This window comes from Panthera onca, chromosome A2 (assembly GCF_046562875.1).
Source record: "Panthera onca isolate mPanOnc1 chromosome A2, mPanOnc1 haplotype 2, whole genome shotgun sequence".
NCBI lineage: Eukaryota > Metazoa > Chordata > Mammalia > Carnivora > Felidae > Panthera > Panthera onca.
This window is the reverse complement of record NC_138340.1, coordinates 13,299,935-13,317,347: the sequence shown is the minus strand read 5'-3', so window position 1 is coordinate 13,317,347 and position 17,413 is coordinate 13,299,935. Positions and strand designations below refer to the sequence as shown.

At 56.0% G+C, this 17,413-nt stretch overlaps 1 protein-coding gene and 1 long non-coding RNA gene across 2 annotated transcripts in view; one reads left to right on the top strand and one right to left on the bottom strand.

Annotated features, from left to right (window-relative positions):
* Positions 1 to 3,689, top strand: part of LOC145713446 (uncharacterized) — a 222,069-nt gene extending 218,380 nt beyond the window's left edge. The window contains exon 4 of the long non-coding RNA XR_014136522.1: positions 3,458 to 3,689. This is a non-coding gene — a long non-coding RNA (uncharacterized LOC145713446). The remainder of the gene's footprint in view (positions 1 to 3,457) is intronic.
* On the bottom strand, positions 22 to 16,788 carry MAP1S (microtubule associated protein 1S). The gene is made up of 7 exons (XM_081792190.1): positions 16,646 to 16,788; positions 15,232 to 15,333; positions 13,689 to 13,771; positions 12,533 to 12,673; positions 9,514 to 11,869; positions 1,106 to 1,341; positions 22 to 262 (listed from the first exon to the last, which is right to left on the bottom strand). The coding sequence occupies exons 1-7, from the start codon at positions 16,764 to 16,766 to the stop codon at positions 107 to 109; spliced, it is 3,195 nt and encodes a 1,064-aa protein (XP_081648316.1). The 5' UTR covers positions 16,767 to 16,788; the 3' UTR covers positions 22 to 106.
* Between the last annotated feature and the right edge of the window lie 625 nt (positions 16,789 to 17,413).

The following is a 17,413-nucleotide window of genomic DNA, read 5'->3' as shown; positions in this document are numbered from 1 at the left end:
GGAACTGAGGCCACAGCCGGGTGGAGTACCTGGTTTATTTGTGACGCAGGTGAATCTCAGGGTCGGGGCGGATGCCGGGCCGCGGGGGCGGGTGTCAGGCGCCGAGCTAGAACTCGACTTTGCAGGCGGGGAAGGCCTCGTCCTGCATGGATACGGTGCTGTTGCTGCCCAGCACGGTGATGCCCAGCGCCTGGTGCCGGGCATGTGTCTCCTCGTACCACTCGTGCATGGCCGCGGAATCGAAGGTGGGGATCAGGGTCACCTGTGGGTGGGACAGGCGGGCTGACGGTGAGGGGGAGCACCTGTGACCTCTGGGCCCAGGCCCCTGCTCCACCCCCGGCATCTGAGACCCTTCTTCTCTGACCACAGTTGCTCCGCTTCCCTTAGCTCTCGCCTGGATGTCTGTACCCGCCCATCCCTGAGGTCCTTTCCTGTCCCCACGGCACCCAAAGGACCCGGGCCCCTCTCCGGCTCCTCCCTGGGACACACCAAGTTTGCCCTACCTCTGCCCAGTGCCCGGAACCCTCCGTCCTGGCTCCTGACAAGCTGTGGGGTGGGAGGGGACACGGGGGGGGGTGGGGTGGGGACAGGGGCTGCGCATGCTCCCTGAGGCTGGGCATCGGCACCTCACACGCCGAATGGGTGGCCAGGCACCTTCAAGCCAGACTTGCGTCACCCTTCAAGGATGTGCTTCAAGGCTTCCTTGGGGGACAGCCCCAGCCCACAGGATCAATTCTCAACTTTTGCAGCTACGTGGACACCTCGCCTATTCCTCCTGGCCAATTCTCGTGACTGGGATGGTTAAGAGCCCAGGAGTCAGGGAAGCGGATCAAACCGGGCCCGTCCTGCACCCTCATCCAGGCTGCTCCAGACAGACGGAGGGGACAACGGGAACAGAGTCCTGAGAGCTGGTGGGACCCGTGAACCTGCCTTCATTTCCGTGGCCTTGGGGACACAGCTCGGGCTCTCTGAGCCCCACTCCCTCTTCCGTGGGCGGGCGAAGGTCACACAGACCTCCCAGGACTAAGTTCAACAGGAACACGCCAGGAGGTGTGCGGCCCGACCTCGTGCCAAGACTGTCTGGGGCCCCGGGGTGGTCACGCACCTGGAGGTCACGGTCCCATTGCTGCTTGCCGGCCAGCAGTGCGTCCAGGACAGCCCTCATGCCCTCTTCCTTGCGCTGGTCCTGGCCGCTGATGACGTAACAGAGCGCACGCACCCTTCGGAAGAATTCCTCGTCCACCAGCCGGGCGCTGCTCCCGCTGGGCAGGTAGGCCAGGTCGAGGTAGACGGGGGAGCCGGGAGGGGCTGCTGACCCACCTGGTCGGCTGCCAGCTGACCCTGCGGGCAAGAAGGATGGGGTCAGACCTGAGCTCCTGGGACCCAGGGCCTGGGAAGGGGCTCCCACCTCCGTCTACATCTCTCTGAGTGGCTCCCTCCTCAAGGAGGAGGCCTGATCTATCTTAAAGCTCTCCCTGGCACGGGAAGTTACTCAACGAACTCTGCAAAGACCCCTGGCCATATCCTCAGTGCTTGGACCCTCCCTGGCTGGTCCCTGGACACAGACATACCCAGGGCCAGAGGTAAGGAGGGTAGGAGGAGGCAATCAGGGAGGGCTTCCAGAAAGACGGGGTTTTAGAGCTTCAGCTCCCAAGGCAGCCAGTATCTAGAACAATCTGCTGCTTCTGCAGCATCCATCTGCTCAATTACTCAAAGGGCATTTATCAAGTCCTCCCGGGCATTAGGCACTGGGGACGTGCCAGTGACCCAGACAGACAAAAATCCCTGCCCCCAAGGGCAACGGGGAGACAGAGTGGGTGTGGGAAGGACAGAATTGCAAGAGGGAGACTGGACGTGGCATTGCCTTCAGAGCCTCATCCGTGGCCCTGAACCTAGAGCTTATGCAAAGGGGAATGAGGCCACCGGTCCCAGGCGAGTGTCTCATAATCATAATCAATTGAGGACAGATCGGGATCTGAGGCACAGGCAACTGGCCAGATGCTTGACATCTTTGGACCGTAAACACTGCCTGGCTCAGGGCGTGGGCCCAGAGGGCTGCCGCGGCATTTGCGGGGTGAGTGAATCCCCTAGCTTTGGGCAGGCGGCATCCCTCACTCATAGCTGGGAACAGTGGCGGTGAGGATCTTAAGTCTCAAGAAGAGAAAGCCGCCATGGCCGTGATGAGCCCAAGGGAGACAGGAGCAGCAGAGGCGGAACAGCCAGACAAGGGGAACATGGGCAGAGGCCGCAGGACAGGAGGACGGGGTAGGGCAGGGACCGGCCAACTACAGCAGCACCTGCTTTTGTAAACACAGTTTTACCGGAACGCCCTTTGGGTTCCATATGAAGCTGCTGTTCTGCCGCGGCACAGAGTCGAGTTGTTGGGACAGAGACCACCTGGCCTGCAAAGCTGGCAACGTTTACCCTCTGGCCCTTTTAAGACACAGTCTGCTGACACTAGCAGAGGGTCAGTCTGTCCGAGGCAGTGGGAGAAGGAGCCCAGGCACACACGGGCTCGGATGACTCCCAGCCTCCAGGTGCCAGCCTCGGCCACAGGCCTGGGTAGCCACTCTGGGCTGGGGACCCCTGAGCTGCTAAAGCTCACAGGGGCCCAGCAGGTGTCTCTCCCGGCAAGTGCCCAACGAGGATAAGAGGGGGCAGCTCCGGGGGGCACCGAGGCTGGGAACTAATGACAAGCCACGGGGCGAGAGAAGCCTGGGACATCGGTCAGTTTCCGGAGGGCAGGGCCGCCAAGGCACCTGCAACCGGTGAGCAAGCACTCGGGGACACCAGCTCAAGTCATCACCGCTGCTTTCCCACCACCCCCGGTACTTCCAGGCCCGCAGTGCCCTCCGCCGTGGTCACCGAGCACTGGAACGTGGCAGGGACGAGCTGACACGAGCTGGGGTTCGGTGCAAAGCACACACCAGGCACCCAAGACTCAGCGTGGCCACGAGAAGGGGAATTAGCTAGTCATCTTTCATACCGACGGCATGCTGGAATATTCTGCGATCATAGCACGCGTACAGAGTATGAACTCGGCAGGAGGACCCGGGGGATGACGGTGCAGCTGGGAAGCACCGGGAATCCGTCTCCCCTTCCAGACAAGAGTCGTGCTGGCAGCCTCTCCCTGACTTCCAGGAGATGGGAGAGAACGGGAACATTTTTTTCTCCTTTTCTCCAATCTACCCCTCCCCACTTCATTTTTCACTTTTTCCCCTTTTAAGGAGCCAGACACGTAAGGACTAAGCCGTTCAAAAGCCAACGCATGGAATCGTTATCCTCTACACCTGAAACTCACATAGCTGTTAACTATACTGGAATTAAAATTAAAAACTTAATAATAAAAAAAAAAAAAAAGCCACTGTATATATGGGAGATTTGAAAAAATCACCACACACACCCAGAAAGGTGCAGGCTCATGAAAACAGAAACAGCACATGATAATTAAACAAAGAAAGGGCGCCTGGGTGGCTCAGTCGGTTAAGCGTCCGACTTCGGCTCAGGTCATGATCTCGCGGCTTGTGGGTTCGAGCCCGGCGTCGGGCTCTGGGCTGACAGCTCGGAGCCTGGAACCTGCTTCAGATTCGGTGTCTTCCTCTCGCTCTCTGCCCCTGCCCCACTCACACTCTGTCTCTCTTAAAAATAAACATTAAAAAAAAAAAAAATTAAACAAAGAAGCCACACAAACCTTCCCCCTGGGGAAGGGGGAGATTTGGATCTCCGGAGTTAACACATTATTAAATTCAAATGTCCAGTTTTCAACAACAGCAAAAATCACAAGGCGAACAAAGAAACAGGAAAAGTATAGCCCAAGGTAAAAAAAAAAAAAAAAAAGAAAAAGAAAAAAGAAAAAAAAAATCAACAGAAACCACTCCAGAGAAAGGCCAGATGGTGGGCTTACTGAACAAAGACTTTAAACCAACTTAAAAATGCTCACAGAAAGGAAGACATGCAAGAAAACGTTGTGTGAATAAAAACAGAAACATCACTAAGGGCAGAGAAAATTTAACAACAAACCAAAAGAAGATCCTGCAGCTAAAAAGTACAATAACCGAAATGAAAAATTCACCAGAGGAATTCAATTCATGATGTGAACAGTGATTTCTGATAGGACAATAGCAATTATCAAGTTCGAGGAACAGGGAGAAATAAGGACCGAAGAAAGTGAACGGCAGCGTGAGGGATTTGTGAGACACCATCGAGAGGGCCGACATACACATGTGGAGTCCCAGGAGGAAAGGGGCAGAATGATTATTTGAAGAAATGATGGCCCCACACTTCCCATGTTTGATGAATGGCGTTAGGAAACGTCCAAGAAGCTCAACAAATTCCAAGTAGGATGACACACATTGAGACACACGAATAGTCCAACTGCTGAAAGAGAATCTCTTTGAGAGAGAGCAGAGATAAAAGGCAAGTTTCTATGTATAAATGTTTATATTAAAAAAGAAGATCTCCATGCAACAACCTAGCTATTAACCTAAGGAACCAGAAAACAATAAAAGTAAATCTGAAGCTAACAGAGGAGAGGAAATGATAAAGATTAGAGCAGAGATTTTAAAAATTGAGAATAGAGGGGTGCCTGGGTGGCTCAGTCACTTGAGCGTCTGACTTTGGCTTAGGTCATGATCTCGTAGTTCTTGAGTTCGAGCCCCGCATCGGGCTCTGTGCTGACAGCTCAGAGCCTGGAGTCTGCTTTGGATTCTGTGTCTCCCTCACCCTCTGTCCCTTCCCTGCTCATGCTCTGTCTCTCTCAAAAATGAATAAACGTTAAAAAAAAATTTTTTTTTAATTGAGAATGAAAAACACAAAAGATAACCAACAAAACCACGAGTTGGTCCTTCAAAGAGATTAACAAAACCGGGGGCGCCTGGGTGGCTCAGTCGGTTGAGCGTCTGACTTCGGCTCAGGTCACGATCTCGCAGTCGGTGAGTTCGAGCCCCGCGTCGGGCTCTGTGCTGACAGCTCAGAGCCTGGAGCCTGTTTTGGATTCTGTGTGTGTCTCTCTCTCTCTCTGACCCTCTCCCATTCATGTTCTGTCTCTCTCTGTCTCAAAAATAAATAAACGTTAAAAAAAAATTTTTAAAAAAAGATTAACAAAACTGACAGGCTTTTAGCTAGACTAAGAAAAAAGCGAGAAGACTCAAATTGATAAGCTCAGAAATAAGAGGGGGACACTACTACCTACTCTACAGACATAAAAAGCATGATGAGAGTACTCTGAACAGCTGTACAACCAAGAAACTGCATAACCAAGAAAAAACATACAAATGCCCAGAAACACAAAACCTACCAAAGACTGAATCACAAAGAAACAGAAAAGCTAAACAGATCTATCCTTAGTAAGGAGATTGAATCAGTAATCAAAATCCTCCTGAGCCTAAGTTTCTACCAAACATTTAAAGAAGAACTAACATCGATCCCTCTGACTTTTCCAAAAATACTGAAGAGCAGGGAACACGTCCTAACTCATTCTAGGAGGCCAGTGTTGCCCTGATACCAAGGTCAGACAAAGACACTACGAAGAAAAGAAAACTACAGACCAATATCCCTTATGAACCTTGATGCAAAAATCTTCAACAAATATTAGCGAGCCAAATTCAGCAGCATATTAAAAGGATCAGACACTGTGGTCAAGTGGGAATCCCTGGGATGCAGGGATGGTTCCACATATGAAAAAGCAATATAGCCACATGTTTGGTGTAGAGATTACTTAAAAATGAAATTAAAAACCATTTTTTTAATGTTTATTTATTTTCGAGAGACAGAGACAGAGTGCAAGCAGGGGAGGGGCAGAAAGAGAGAGGGAGACACAGAATCTGAAACAGGCTCCAGGCTCCCAGCTGTCACATAGAGCCTGGTGCGGGGCTTGAACTCCCGGACCGTGAGATCATGACCTCACGGGTGGACACCTAACCGACTGAGCCACCCAGACACTCCAAAAAATGAAATCTTAAAAAAAAAAAAGTATGTATGTATACACACACACACACACACACACACACACACATACACACACACACATATGGGCCGCCTAGCTGGCTTGGTAGGTAGAGCATGTGACTCTTGAGCTCAGGGTTGTGAGTTTGAGCCCCACGTTGGGTGTAGAGATTACTTAAAAATAAAGTCTTAGGGGCGCCTGGGTGGCTTGGTCGGTTAAGCGTCTGACTTCGGCTCAGGTCATGATCTCACGGTCTGTGAGTTCGAGGCCTGCGTCGGGCTCTGTGCTGACAGCTCAGAGCCTGGAGCCTGTTTCAGATTCTGTGTCTCCCTCTCTCTCTGCTCCTCCCCTGTTTACGCTCTGTCTCTCTCAGTCTCAAAAATAAATAAACGTTAAAAAAATTAAAAAAAAAAATAAAGTCTTAAAAGGAAAAGAAAAATCAATATAATAGACCACATTAACAGAATGAATAAAACAACGCAATCATTTCAACTGTTGCAGAAAGGCATTTGACAAAATTCAACACTCTTTCGTGATAAAAACCCTCAACAAACTATGAATAGCATGAAACTGCCTCAACAAAACACGAGCCATGTATGAAAAACTCACAGCTCACATCATACCCAATGGAGAAAGACTATCAGCTTTTTTTCTAAGAGCAGGAACAAGGCAAGAATGTTGGCTTTTGCCACTTAAAGTCAACACAGTACTAGAAGTGCTAGCCAGAGCAATCAGGCAAGAAAAAGAAAAGATATCTACATTAGAAAAGAAAAAATTAAAGTTATCTCTGATCACAGATGACACGCTCTTACGTGCAGAAAACTCTAAGATGATGCGCACACACACACACACAATCTGTTAGGATAGATGTATTCGGCAAAGTAGCTGGACACAAAACCAACACACACAAACCAATTATGCTTCTATATGCTAATGGTGAACGATTTGAAAAGGAAACTAAGAAAACAACTGTCTTTACAATAGTATTAACATAGAATAAGATACTTAGGGATCAATTTAGCCAAGAAAACAAAATATACGAAAACTAAAAAACACCGCTGAAAGGAACGAAAACATAGAAACTCACGGAAAGGACATCCCATATTTGTGGATTAGGAGACTTAATATCTGCCGAGCCGTTGACACTACCTGAGGCAAACTACAGATTCGGTGCTGTCACGATCAAAGTGCCAGCGATGGCTTTTTGCAGAAATAGAAAAACCATCCTAAAATTCATATGGAATCTCAAGGGATTCCAGGAGGCAAGACAATGTTGAAGAACAAAGTTGGAGGACTCACACTTCCTGATCTGTAAACTTATGGTAAAGGGACAGTAATCAAGACAGCGTGGTGTTGACATAAAGACGGACACATGATAGGCCAACGGAACAGAAAGCCCGGAAATAAACCCTCACGTATGTGATGAGATGATTTCTGACAACGATGCCGAGACCATCAGAGGAGAAAGGACCGTCTTTTCAACCAATGGTGCTGGGAAAATCGGAGGTCTACATACAAAACAATGAAACTGAACCCTTATTCGGCACCACGGACAAAAATTAACTCAATTTATCCTGGGAACAAAATGTGAGCGCTAAAACCATAAAACTCTTAGAACAAAGCAAAAGCTTCACCCGACTGGATTTAGCAATGATTTTTTGGATGTGACAACAAAAGCACAGGCAGAAAAAAAAAGCCGAACTGGATTTTATGACGATTACAAACTTTTGGGCGAAGAACACGATCAACAGAATAAAAAGGCAACCCCACAGAATGGGAAAAAAATATTTGCAGATCATATACCTGACAAAGGGTTAATATCCACAATATATACAGAACTCTCATAACCCAACAGCAAAAAGACTACCCGATTCAAAAAGGGGCAAAAGACCTGAACAGACATTTCTCCAAAAAAGGTATATAAATAGCCGACAGCACACGAAAAGATGCTCAACATCATTAATTCGGGAAATGTAAATCGAAACCACCACGAGGTATCACCTCACACGCATCAGGTGGCTACTCAAAAAATAACAAACAAGCTGGTGAGGATGTGGAGAAACTGGAACCTTCTTTGCACGGCTGGTGGCATTAATGTAAAACGGTGCGGCCATTGTCGAAAACAGCATAGTGGTTCCTTAAAAACTCAAAAATGGAATTACCGTGTGATCCAGCAATCCCACTTCTGCGAATATACCCCGAAGAGTTGAAAGTAAGGTCTCCATGAGATATCTGTCCAGTCACGTTCATACCAGCATCATTCGACAGTAGCCAAAAGGCAGAAGTAACCCAAGAGTCCATCCGTGGGTGAACGGATAAACAAAATTTGGTCCATCCGTGCAACACGGTATTATTCAGCCTTAAAAAGGAAGGAAATTCTTAAAAACGAAAATAAGGGGAAGAGAATTATGACACAGGCTACAACGTGAATGGACCACGGAGACATGATACTAAGTGAAATAAACCAGTCACAAAAGATAAATACAGTATGATTTCACTTGCAGGAGGTCCCTAGAGGAGTCAGATTCATAGAAACAGAAAGCAGAACCAGAGGGTGCCAGGGATTGGAAGAGGAGGAATGGGAATTCGTTTTTAATGGGGACAGAGTTTCAGTTTTGCAAGAGAAAAAGGAGCCCTGGAGACCAATTGGTGGGGCTGGTTGCACAGCAATGCGAACGTACTTAATGCTACGGAATTGTGCACTTAGCAACGGCTAAGGTGGTAAATGTCCTGTTAAGAGATCTCATCACAACTGAGGAAGACCGAGAAGAAAAGTTACCACAGCTACCTAAAACTGCTATCCTTAGATAGGTCTGCTTACGGGGTGGCCCTGGCTGGAGTCTGGGGAGCCTGGATTTCAGAAAGGTTCCCACCCCTAAGTGACAAGAGTGGCTCACCGCGCCTGTTTGCTCCGCAGCAGCGTGGCTCAGGCTGAACGCCTGCTTCACCCTTGCTGAGGAGTCTGGGATGTTGGCACATGTCAGGCAGAGGGTGCCAACGCGACCAGCAACACCCTGGGCGCTCAGTCTCTAACGAGCATCCCTGGTGGACACCGCCTCGTATGGGTCACCAGGGCACACTGCTCGGGCATTAAGCACACGGTGGGACCACACTGGGAGACGACTCTACAAGCCTGTGCCTGCCCCCCCCCAGGAGCTCCCCTCCCCGTGCCCCTTCTCTTTGCCGATTCCCTTCTGTATCCTTTTGCTCCAACACAGCTGAGCCAGGAGTAGGACTGCATCCCGAGTCCTGACTGCAACACTGAGCCTGGTGGTGGGGGGCTTGGGAATCTCTACGCAAACAGGTTAAATATACTATTAAAATTAATTTCACCCGTTTCTACTCGCTGTGGCACTAGCGACCTCATGATGACAGATGTGCTCACATTATGCTTCCGTGGGTGGCACTGCTTGAATGCCTCGGAATTACAAGCGAGCCAGAGCTTCCATTTTGTAGGAGAAACTGACGCCCAGAGAGGGTGGCAGGCGTGGCTGAGGCCACACAGCAAACAGGGAACAAAGACTTGGGCCGGTAACCCTGCTGTAGGCCTCCAGCCCCTGGGTACTTACCGGATGGGCCCCGAGTGGTCGTCTTGGGGACCGAGGACTTTCTGGACAGGGGTGCCCGACCTCCCTTGTCACTGGGCTCGCTCCGGGTGCCGAGGGGCCGACCGGCCCGGTCTCCACCGGCCAGTCCCTTGGTTTTGGCAGTGGTCGCGGGAGTGGCTTTGGAGGCGGCAGTGCTGGGATGAGGGCGAACCCCGGACTTCCGGGTGCGGCCGTGGCCCTCCGTCAGCCGGGCCTGCTCAGGGGGCAGCACCTCGGGGTCCACCATGCAGATGCCGGGCGGGGTGGGCAGCGGCGGGGGGAACTTGAGGGGCTCGGGCAGCGGGTCACGGCGAGGGACCCCTGCGCCCTCCATATCTTCATCCGAGTCCGCGATGCCGGGGGCGGCAGGCAGGGGGTCCGAGTCAGACAGGGTGGGCAGGGACTCGCTGACGGAGGTGGGTGGGGTCTCCTCAGCTCCCGGGGCCCCCGCCCGCTCCTGGGACCGGGCGCTGCTATCAGAGCTGCCTGGGGACGCGGGCGCGGGCGCCACGGGCACGGCCTTCCGGTGCTCAAACTCACAGGGTGACACCAGGCACAGGTCCACGTCGTGCGGGGAGGCCGATCGCCGTACCCGGGGGCCGCGGAGGGGGAGGCTCAGCCCAGCGTCGCCCGCGGCGGCAGGCGGCGGCGGCAGCACCTGCTCGAAGGAGACGGACAGGGACTCGTCCACCTCCGTGGAGTGCGGGGATCCCACCTCGGCAGGCAGTGACGGTGTGGTCACCGTGGGCGAGGCATCCGGCCCAGCCTCCCCGCCCCGCAGCGGGCTCAGCGACAGCCGCCCGCTGCCCTCCGCCGGGCCCTGGTGGGCTCCAGTAGGCGAGGGTGTGCGCGGCCGGGGGGTGCTGGCACCCAAAAGCAGCTCCAGCGTCTTCTCCTCCAAGGTGCCGCCGTCCTCCCCGGCCGGGCTCAGCCCCAGCTCCAGGCTGCTCTCCTGGCTGGGGGTGGCCACCAGCTGGGGGGCGGGGGAGCCGCAGGCCTCTGGCGGCGGCGGGCTGGCCTCTCCACAGCGGAAGCTGGGGGGGCTGTGGGGCCCGTTCTCCGCCGGCGGGACGCCCGGGCGGGGGATATTGGGTGCCCTGCGGGGCCTGGGGGCGGCCTGGGCACCCGCCTTCTTCACGCTGACCGGAGCGGAGGCTGCCCGGCGCAACTCCTGGGGCTGGGTCCGAGGGACGCTTGGCTTGGGGTCCTTCTTCACCTCCCGGGGGAGCCTGGCTTCTTTCTCAGCCCTGCGGGGGGCCTCGACTCGAGGCGGGTCCTTCCGGGCCCCCACAGGGCGCTCCGGGGCAGGCCTGGCCGGTGCCGTCGTCCGGCCTTCTCTTCTTAAGCTGTCCCGGGAGCCCACGCTTTCCTTGCTCTCCGCTCGCCGAGGCCCCACTAGGTCCTGGGGGGTCACCACAGGCTCTCGCAAGAACCCCAGGTGCTGCAGGCGGACCAGGCCATCCAGGAGGCGGGCGGGAGGTGTGCAGCCGGGGAACAGCACGCGCACCACCTTCTCGGTGGGGCCCGCGGGGTGCCACACTAGCAGGGCGCACACGGAGGCCGACGAGCGGTCAGCACCAGCCGCGGGCGGGTGCAGCACATACATGTCCAGCCGGCCCACGCCCATCTTCTGAAAGAGCACGGTGGGCTCGGCCGGGAGCGGCCCGCGGTTCAGAGTCAGGGGCGCGATGCCCAGCCGGGCCAAGAGGCTCAGAGCCAGCTCCGCCTCGTCCTCGCCGCTCACCAGACGCGAGATGGCCACGCGGGCGTTGAGGAACACGACCCCCAGGTTGGGGGAGATGAGCCTGCGGAGCCTGTCGTCCCCGGAGCCCCCGCCGGCCGCCGCCTCGTCTCGCTCGGCCAGCTTGCGCCGCAGAAGACTGTTGAGGCCCGGGAGGCTGTCGGCGCCGGCGTGGGTCACCAGCACGGCGTCCACCCGGTCCAGGTGCCGCACCAGCTTCCAAAAGCTCGACTTGGGGTTGGAGCCACCGTTGACCAGCACGGTGAAGCCATTGACGGCGAAGAAGGCGGCGTCGCCGAGGCCGCCGGGGAAGATGTAGCAGCAAGGCCGGGCGAGCCTGAGGAAGCCCACGGACGCTGGCGGCTCGAGCAGCTCAAAGGGAGACGGGGCCTCCAGCGACTCAGCCACGTACTCCAGGAACTGGCGCAGGCCCTCGGAAGCCGGCAGCTGCACAGGTGGGTTCCACTGCACCCGGAGCGCGCCCTGGAGGCCCAGCACCTCAGGTGCCAGCTGGGCCCAGTCACCGAAGGTTGGGCAGGTGATGGTGAGCTTCGGCAGGTCTGCAGGTGGGGGTGTGGACGCCAGAAGATCCCGGATCTACAGAGGGGCGGGGGTGACGGTTAAGAAGCCCCCTGGAGCCGGGCAACACCCAGCGCCTCGGGAAAAGTGGGCAAGGGCCCCTCCACCTTGATTCCTGGGGCTGGGAGAGTCCTTTGGCCGACCCTCGTCACCATTACGACAAATCCCAGCCATCCCCCTGGTCCGCAGAGACACGTGCTCCTGACTCACCACCTGCTTCCCTCCCCTCCCCTCCCCTCTCACTCTCCCTGCCCCAAGGCCTTTGCACTTGCTGTTCTCTACAGCACAGCTCCCTCCAGGGACACCGTCTATGCTCCCCACCTCTGCTTTTTAGCTCACCTTCGTCACCTCACTCTCTACAACGGAAAAAGGTAAGGTTTATCGGCTGGCTTTGTTCATTTGCCACACCCGGACGAAGGACTTTAGAAAGGACCCTACCCAGCTGGGACCTGGAAGCTGGGGTGCCACTTGAGGTCTCTGGGATGTCTGCTGATCTACAGGCCTAGCCTCAAACCACACGCCGTCGTTGGTGAGGGAACTGGGGCCCGACAATGGGAGGGACATGTGTCAGTGCTGCTGCTCCACAGAGGAAGGGATGGGGTGCAGAGAGGGACAGGTCACTAGGGCCACACAGCCCGAACTCAGAGCCAGGGGAAGCAAGACGAGGAGGAGGTGGCTTACCTCTTTGTCCCCCAGGACCTGGAGGAAGTGGCGGGGCGAGAAGCCCCCCGTCTGGAGCAGCAGCTCCCCTGTCCCTTCCAGGCAGGGCCCAGCCAATACCAGCAGCTTATGAGGGGCAGGGTCCAGCAGAAGGTTCCGGAGCTGAGGAAGGGGGAGACTGTTAAAGGCCCCACTCTGTGCCGTGACAAGGCCTACACCCTGCTTTGAGATGGCTCCCAGCCCCAAATCTCCATACAACCACCCGAATCCCTGTCCCCCCCCCAGTACTCAACTAGAAGCTGGCAGGGTACCCTCCGGGCCTCCTGCTGAGCCCAACACCCTTCCCCCAACAAATTCCTGCTGCTCTTCCTACAAAGCCAGGCTCCGGGGCCTCCTCTTCCTAGAAGCCCACCATACCCTTTCTGGATTCCCTGGAGCCCACTCTCTCTCTGGCCCAGCCTCAAGGCCATGGAGAAGAGTGTATCTGTGTCTGGCTCTATCTCCTTCAGAGCTCCTTGAGGGAACAAAACGGAGCATTTTTGATCAGAGGAATCCACCTATACCGGGGTCTCTAGAGGGGCGTCCTGGGCTTCATCTTGTTCATTTTTCCTATGGGTAACTAGGAGAAGGGCATAAGCTGTCCATAAATTAGAAGGATTAGGAAGTCAATTCGGGGCTCCAGGGTGGCTCAGTCTGTTAAGCGTCTGACTCTTCGTTTTAGCTGACGGCATAGAGCCTGCTTGGGATTCTCTCTCTCCCCCTCTCTGCCCCTTCTGTGCTCTCACGCACTTTCTCTCTCTAAATAAATAAATAAACTAAAAAACAAAACAAACAAACAAACAAAACAAAAAAAAAAAGTCAATTCAGACAACTCCTGGGGGGGCCCAGCTAGCGAGGGAGGCACAAGATGCAAACGTCAGCTGAGTCCTGCCTTCCTGCCTCCAGACCTTCCTCGCAAACTCCAGTCTTTCCTGACTTCACCTGTTCCTCCCACCGTCACCTCCGAGGGGGTGACAAGCTGAAGCTGAGGCCATCCAGGGAGACTTCCTGAAGGAGGGGGTGAGGCTGCTGAGTGTCAAGAGAATTTCAAATGGCACAAAGTCAGGGACGCAGGAAGTCAGGACTTGGGATGGTGCCGGTCCCGACAGCCTGCCCCCTGCGGATGACTGTTCCCTACCTCGTCACACAGGGACTTGTCTGATGGATTCAGGAGGACCAGTGTCTCCAGGGTGTCTCCGCGGTGGTGCAGGCTCCGCTGGCCTGTGGGGGTATTGGGCTCTGTGAGTTTGGGGCTGGGCCTTGTGCACAGGGTCAGGCGGTCCCGGTGTCGAGCCCTGCCTCCCTGTGTGACCCCAGGCAGCCACAAGCCCCTCCAGGACTCTGCTTCCAGGAAACCCCAGCCAGGGGGTCATCTGAGAATCAACAGGCGCGTGGTAGAGCTGCGGGTCAGGATGAGGCCAGAACAGGAAACCAGCGTTGGCAGGCCTCACATTGGAAACAGTGACAACAAGGCCATCCCTGCTTACAGGCCCCAATTCACAGCAGTCAGCCCTATGGGGGACGTCACTGTCACCCCATATAGGTAAGGAGCCAGAGCCCAGGGCCAACGAGGTACACCAGGAGGAGGGCAAACCATGGGCAAGGGCTCTGAGGCAGGACTGGGCTCCAAGTGAGGATCAGGAAGTGGCGGGTGAGGCTAGAGCGAGGGGAGCATGAGGGAGCATGGCGCCAGGGAGGCCTCATGGGCCAGGAAGAGGGGAGTGGGGATGATTCCGGGATCTGAACCCTCATCTGTCCCTCAGAGCCCAGAGGTTTCGGAAATGGAGCACCAGGCCTAAGGCTAGAGAGGCAAGGACCTTTCGGCACCGGTCAACCTTTATCAGTTTATCACACGCTTATCATCATGGACGGATATTGCCCCATTCCGGTGGGGAAACCAAGGCACAGAGAGAGGAAATGGCCGCCAAGGACACACAGAACCGATGGGATTTCCAGCCCCTTCCCACCCCCAAATCCTGCGAGGGGTCAGGAAGCCACCAGGAACCGCTGGGACAATGAGGCGAAGGACACTTCCTTCCCCTCCTGCAGCGGCCTAGAGGTGACTCAACGGGCTGGCTGAGGCAAGAGGGGCTGCTGGTGATACCCGGAACCCGCCCAGTAGCTGCTCTGTTCTGTGGGTCATCCTGGGCCGTGTGGGGCTGGCCCAGGCGTCCCAACCCCTCCCTCAATCTTGCTCCTCTCCCAGCTCCCCATCCACTGAGCACCTACTGTACAGGGGTCACAGCCACAAACCATACACAGTCCCTGCCACGCGGGGCCCACACTCTACCCTCCAGGCCCACTCAGCAGCCCCTCACTTTCCAAATATCTTCTCACCTTGCCTGGGCCCTTCCCTCCACTTGACACATCAGCCCCCAGATGCCTCTCATCCACAAAGCCCACTTCCTGGAGGTCTCCCTGTCCCCCACCCCTCAGCTGCCTCATCTGCAAAATGGGGACAAAAATACGAGTTCCTGCCACGTGTAGACCAAGGGAGTTAGCAGTGCTGGTCGGGGCCCAGCCCTGCTCCAACTTGACAGATCTCGGCTGTATTGTTACTGTGGTTGTTCACAGCCATACCCGAACCCTCCCCCATGCCTGGCACACAGCTGGCACTCAGAGAACACTTGCCCAATGAAGGGGAGCGGCTGGGACATGGGGGGGGGGGTCTCCAGTCTCACCTTTCACGATGCTGGAGAAGGTGGCAGAGTGCCGGGACACGAAAATCTTGAGCTGCTCATCAAGGCTGCAAATGCCAGGGTCAATGTCCCAGGACCGGATGCCTGTTGGGGGCAAGGGGGGTGGTGGCCGGAGAAGTGAGGCAGGAAGTCAACTAGGCTCCCCAGCTCCCACAATATTTCAGTTAACTAGCATCTGGCAGGTGGGAGCCGTCCCAGCCCCTTCCCCTCAACCCTCCCCTGTACGCAACAGCCTGGAGACTCAGAACCACCTAAGGTGCCTCTGGTGTTCTCTCTGCATCCGCACCAAGGGACCCAAAGCGTTAATTTGGCATTTCACAGAGAAGATTCACAACATCAACAAAAGAGCCCCCACCTCCCGAACAGTCATCTGGTCCCCTCCATCATCTCCCCACCCCCACCACTGTCACACAGCCCCTTCTGCCCTGCCAGGAATGTTCCCACCTCCTGGCCTTTGCACCAGCTCTTCCCAGTCTCAGGTGGTCCTTCCCTCTGTCTCCCGACCCACCCTTCAGGCCCTCAGCGCTCTGCATCCTTCTGAGCACTCCTGACAGCCTGGGGGCTTAAAACTTGTCCTCACCCACTTCGGATCCTGCACCCTATCAGACTATTAGCACCGTGAGGGCAGAGCTGAACCTGTGGTTTCCACACTATCCCTGCACACGGGGCGGGGTGGAGGTGGGGGAAGACATGGGCACAGACGACGACATTCCCAAGGACGCAGAGATGTGCGCTGCCTTTCCATTTTGCAGGCGCCAGACCGAAGGCCCTGCCCATCTGAATGGGGGGAGGGGGGGGAATGAATGCCCTCCAAACACGGTGTGGGGTGCACGACGCCTGTGCCAAGTGGCTGCAGGTGAACCTCGCAGGTGCACCTACATGATTCATCTCCCCAGATGCCAAATCCCTTGGGCAGGCTGCGCCCGCCCACACCCCAATTAGCAACGGAAAGTGGGCCCCGGGGCTCCAGGCCCAGTCTCTCCATCCCAGCTCCTCCCTCCGGGACATCCAAGCTGCTATGACCCGGGGCTTCGAGGCGACCCCACCCTCCCCTCGGCGGGCCCACTGGGCGGGAAGCGGAGCCGTCGCCCGTGTTGCCCAATCGCGCGGGTCCCAAAGCCCGGGCCCCCGTCCCGTCCCCGGGCTACACCCGAAGTGGGGCGGGGCGAGGCAGCCCAATCCAGGCCCGGGTACCGCTTCCTCCGTGCGCGCCCAAGGCTTCTGCCCGCGCCGTAAGCCTAACCGTGAGGAAGACCGAGCCTCCGGGCCCCCAGGATCCCGCCGCCGCCCATCGCCTCCCCGCCCCCAGCCCGGCCGCCGCCCCCCCCCCCACCCTCGGGCCGAGACGCGCGGCAGCGCCCGCCTCTCGCACCCCGTGGCCCCAGGCCAACCCGACCTCGTTCGAGCTCCTCCAGCACATAAGCAAGCAGCCCCGAGCACCCGCACTCGCCGCCCACCACGAGCAGCAGCGAGCTCGGTGCCTGGGTCGCCCCGGGGCCCGCCGCCGCCGCCGCCATCTTCGCGCCGCACTGACGCTCCGAGCGCCCACCCCACTGGCCCCGCCCCTTAAAGGGGCTGTACCGGAAGACCCGAAGACCCCGCCCGGAAGCCCCCTCGCCCCTCGTGTGCCACGGCTGGCCCCTTTAGGTCTTGGGAGCTGGGGACGTGGGCACGGAAGTGGCTGGCAGGCTCTTGGGCTTCCACTTTGGCCACCCTTCCCAAATGATCATTCATTCATTCATCCATCCATCCATTCGTTCATTCAAGAAGCTTTGACTGCATGCCTACCACCTGTTCTCAGGGAACTCATCACGTAAGAGTGGGCCCAGTTAGAACCAGGCCCACATGCCCCTAGGTCCCTGGGTCAGGGCTTGCACAGAGAAAAGAGAGGTATCTTACAGCTAGGGCTTTAAGGAATGTGTAGGAGTTTGCTAGGTATGAGTGGTGGGGCAAGAGCATTTGAGGCAAGTTAGAGCATGTGCAAAGCTTTAGAGGTAGGAAAGTACATTTGTGGTTGGGACACATTCCAGAACACTCTGGGCCCTGGCGCAGGGTAACACGCTTGCACCTATATGTCAGGCATTTTACTCCATTAGCTCGGTGAATAAACCTATGAGGTAGGTGATGTGATCATGGTCGTTTCAGAGCAGAAGCAGGCTTGCAG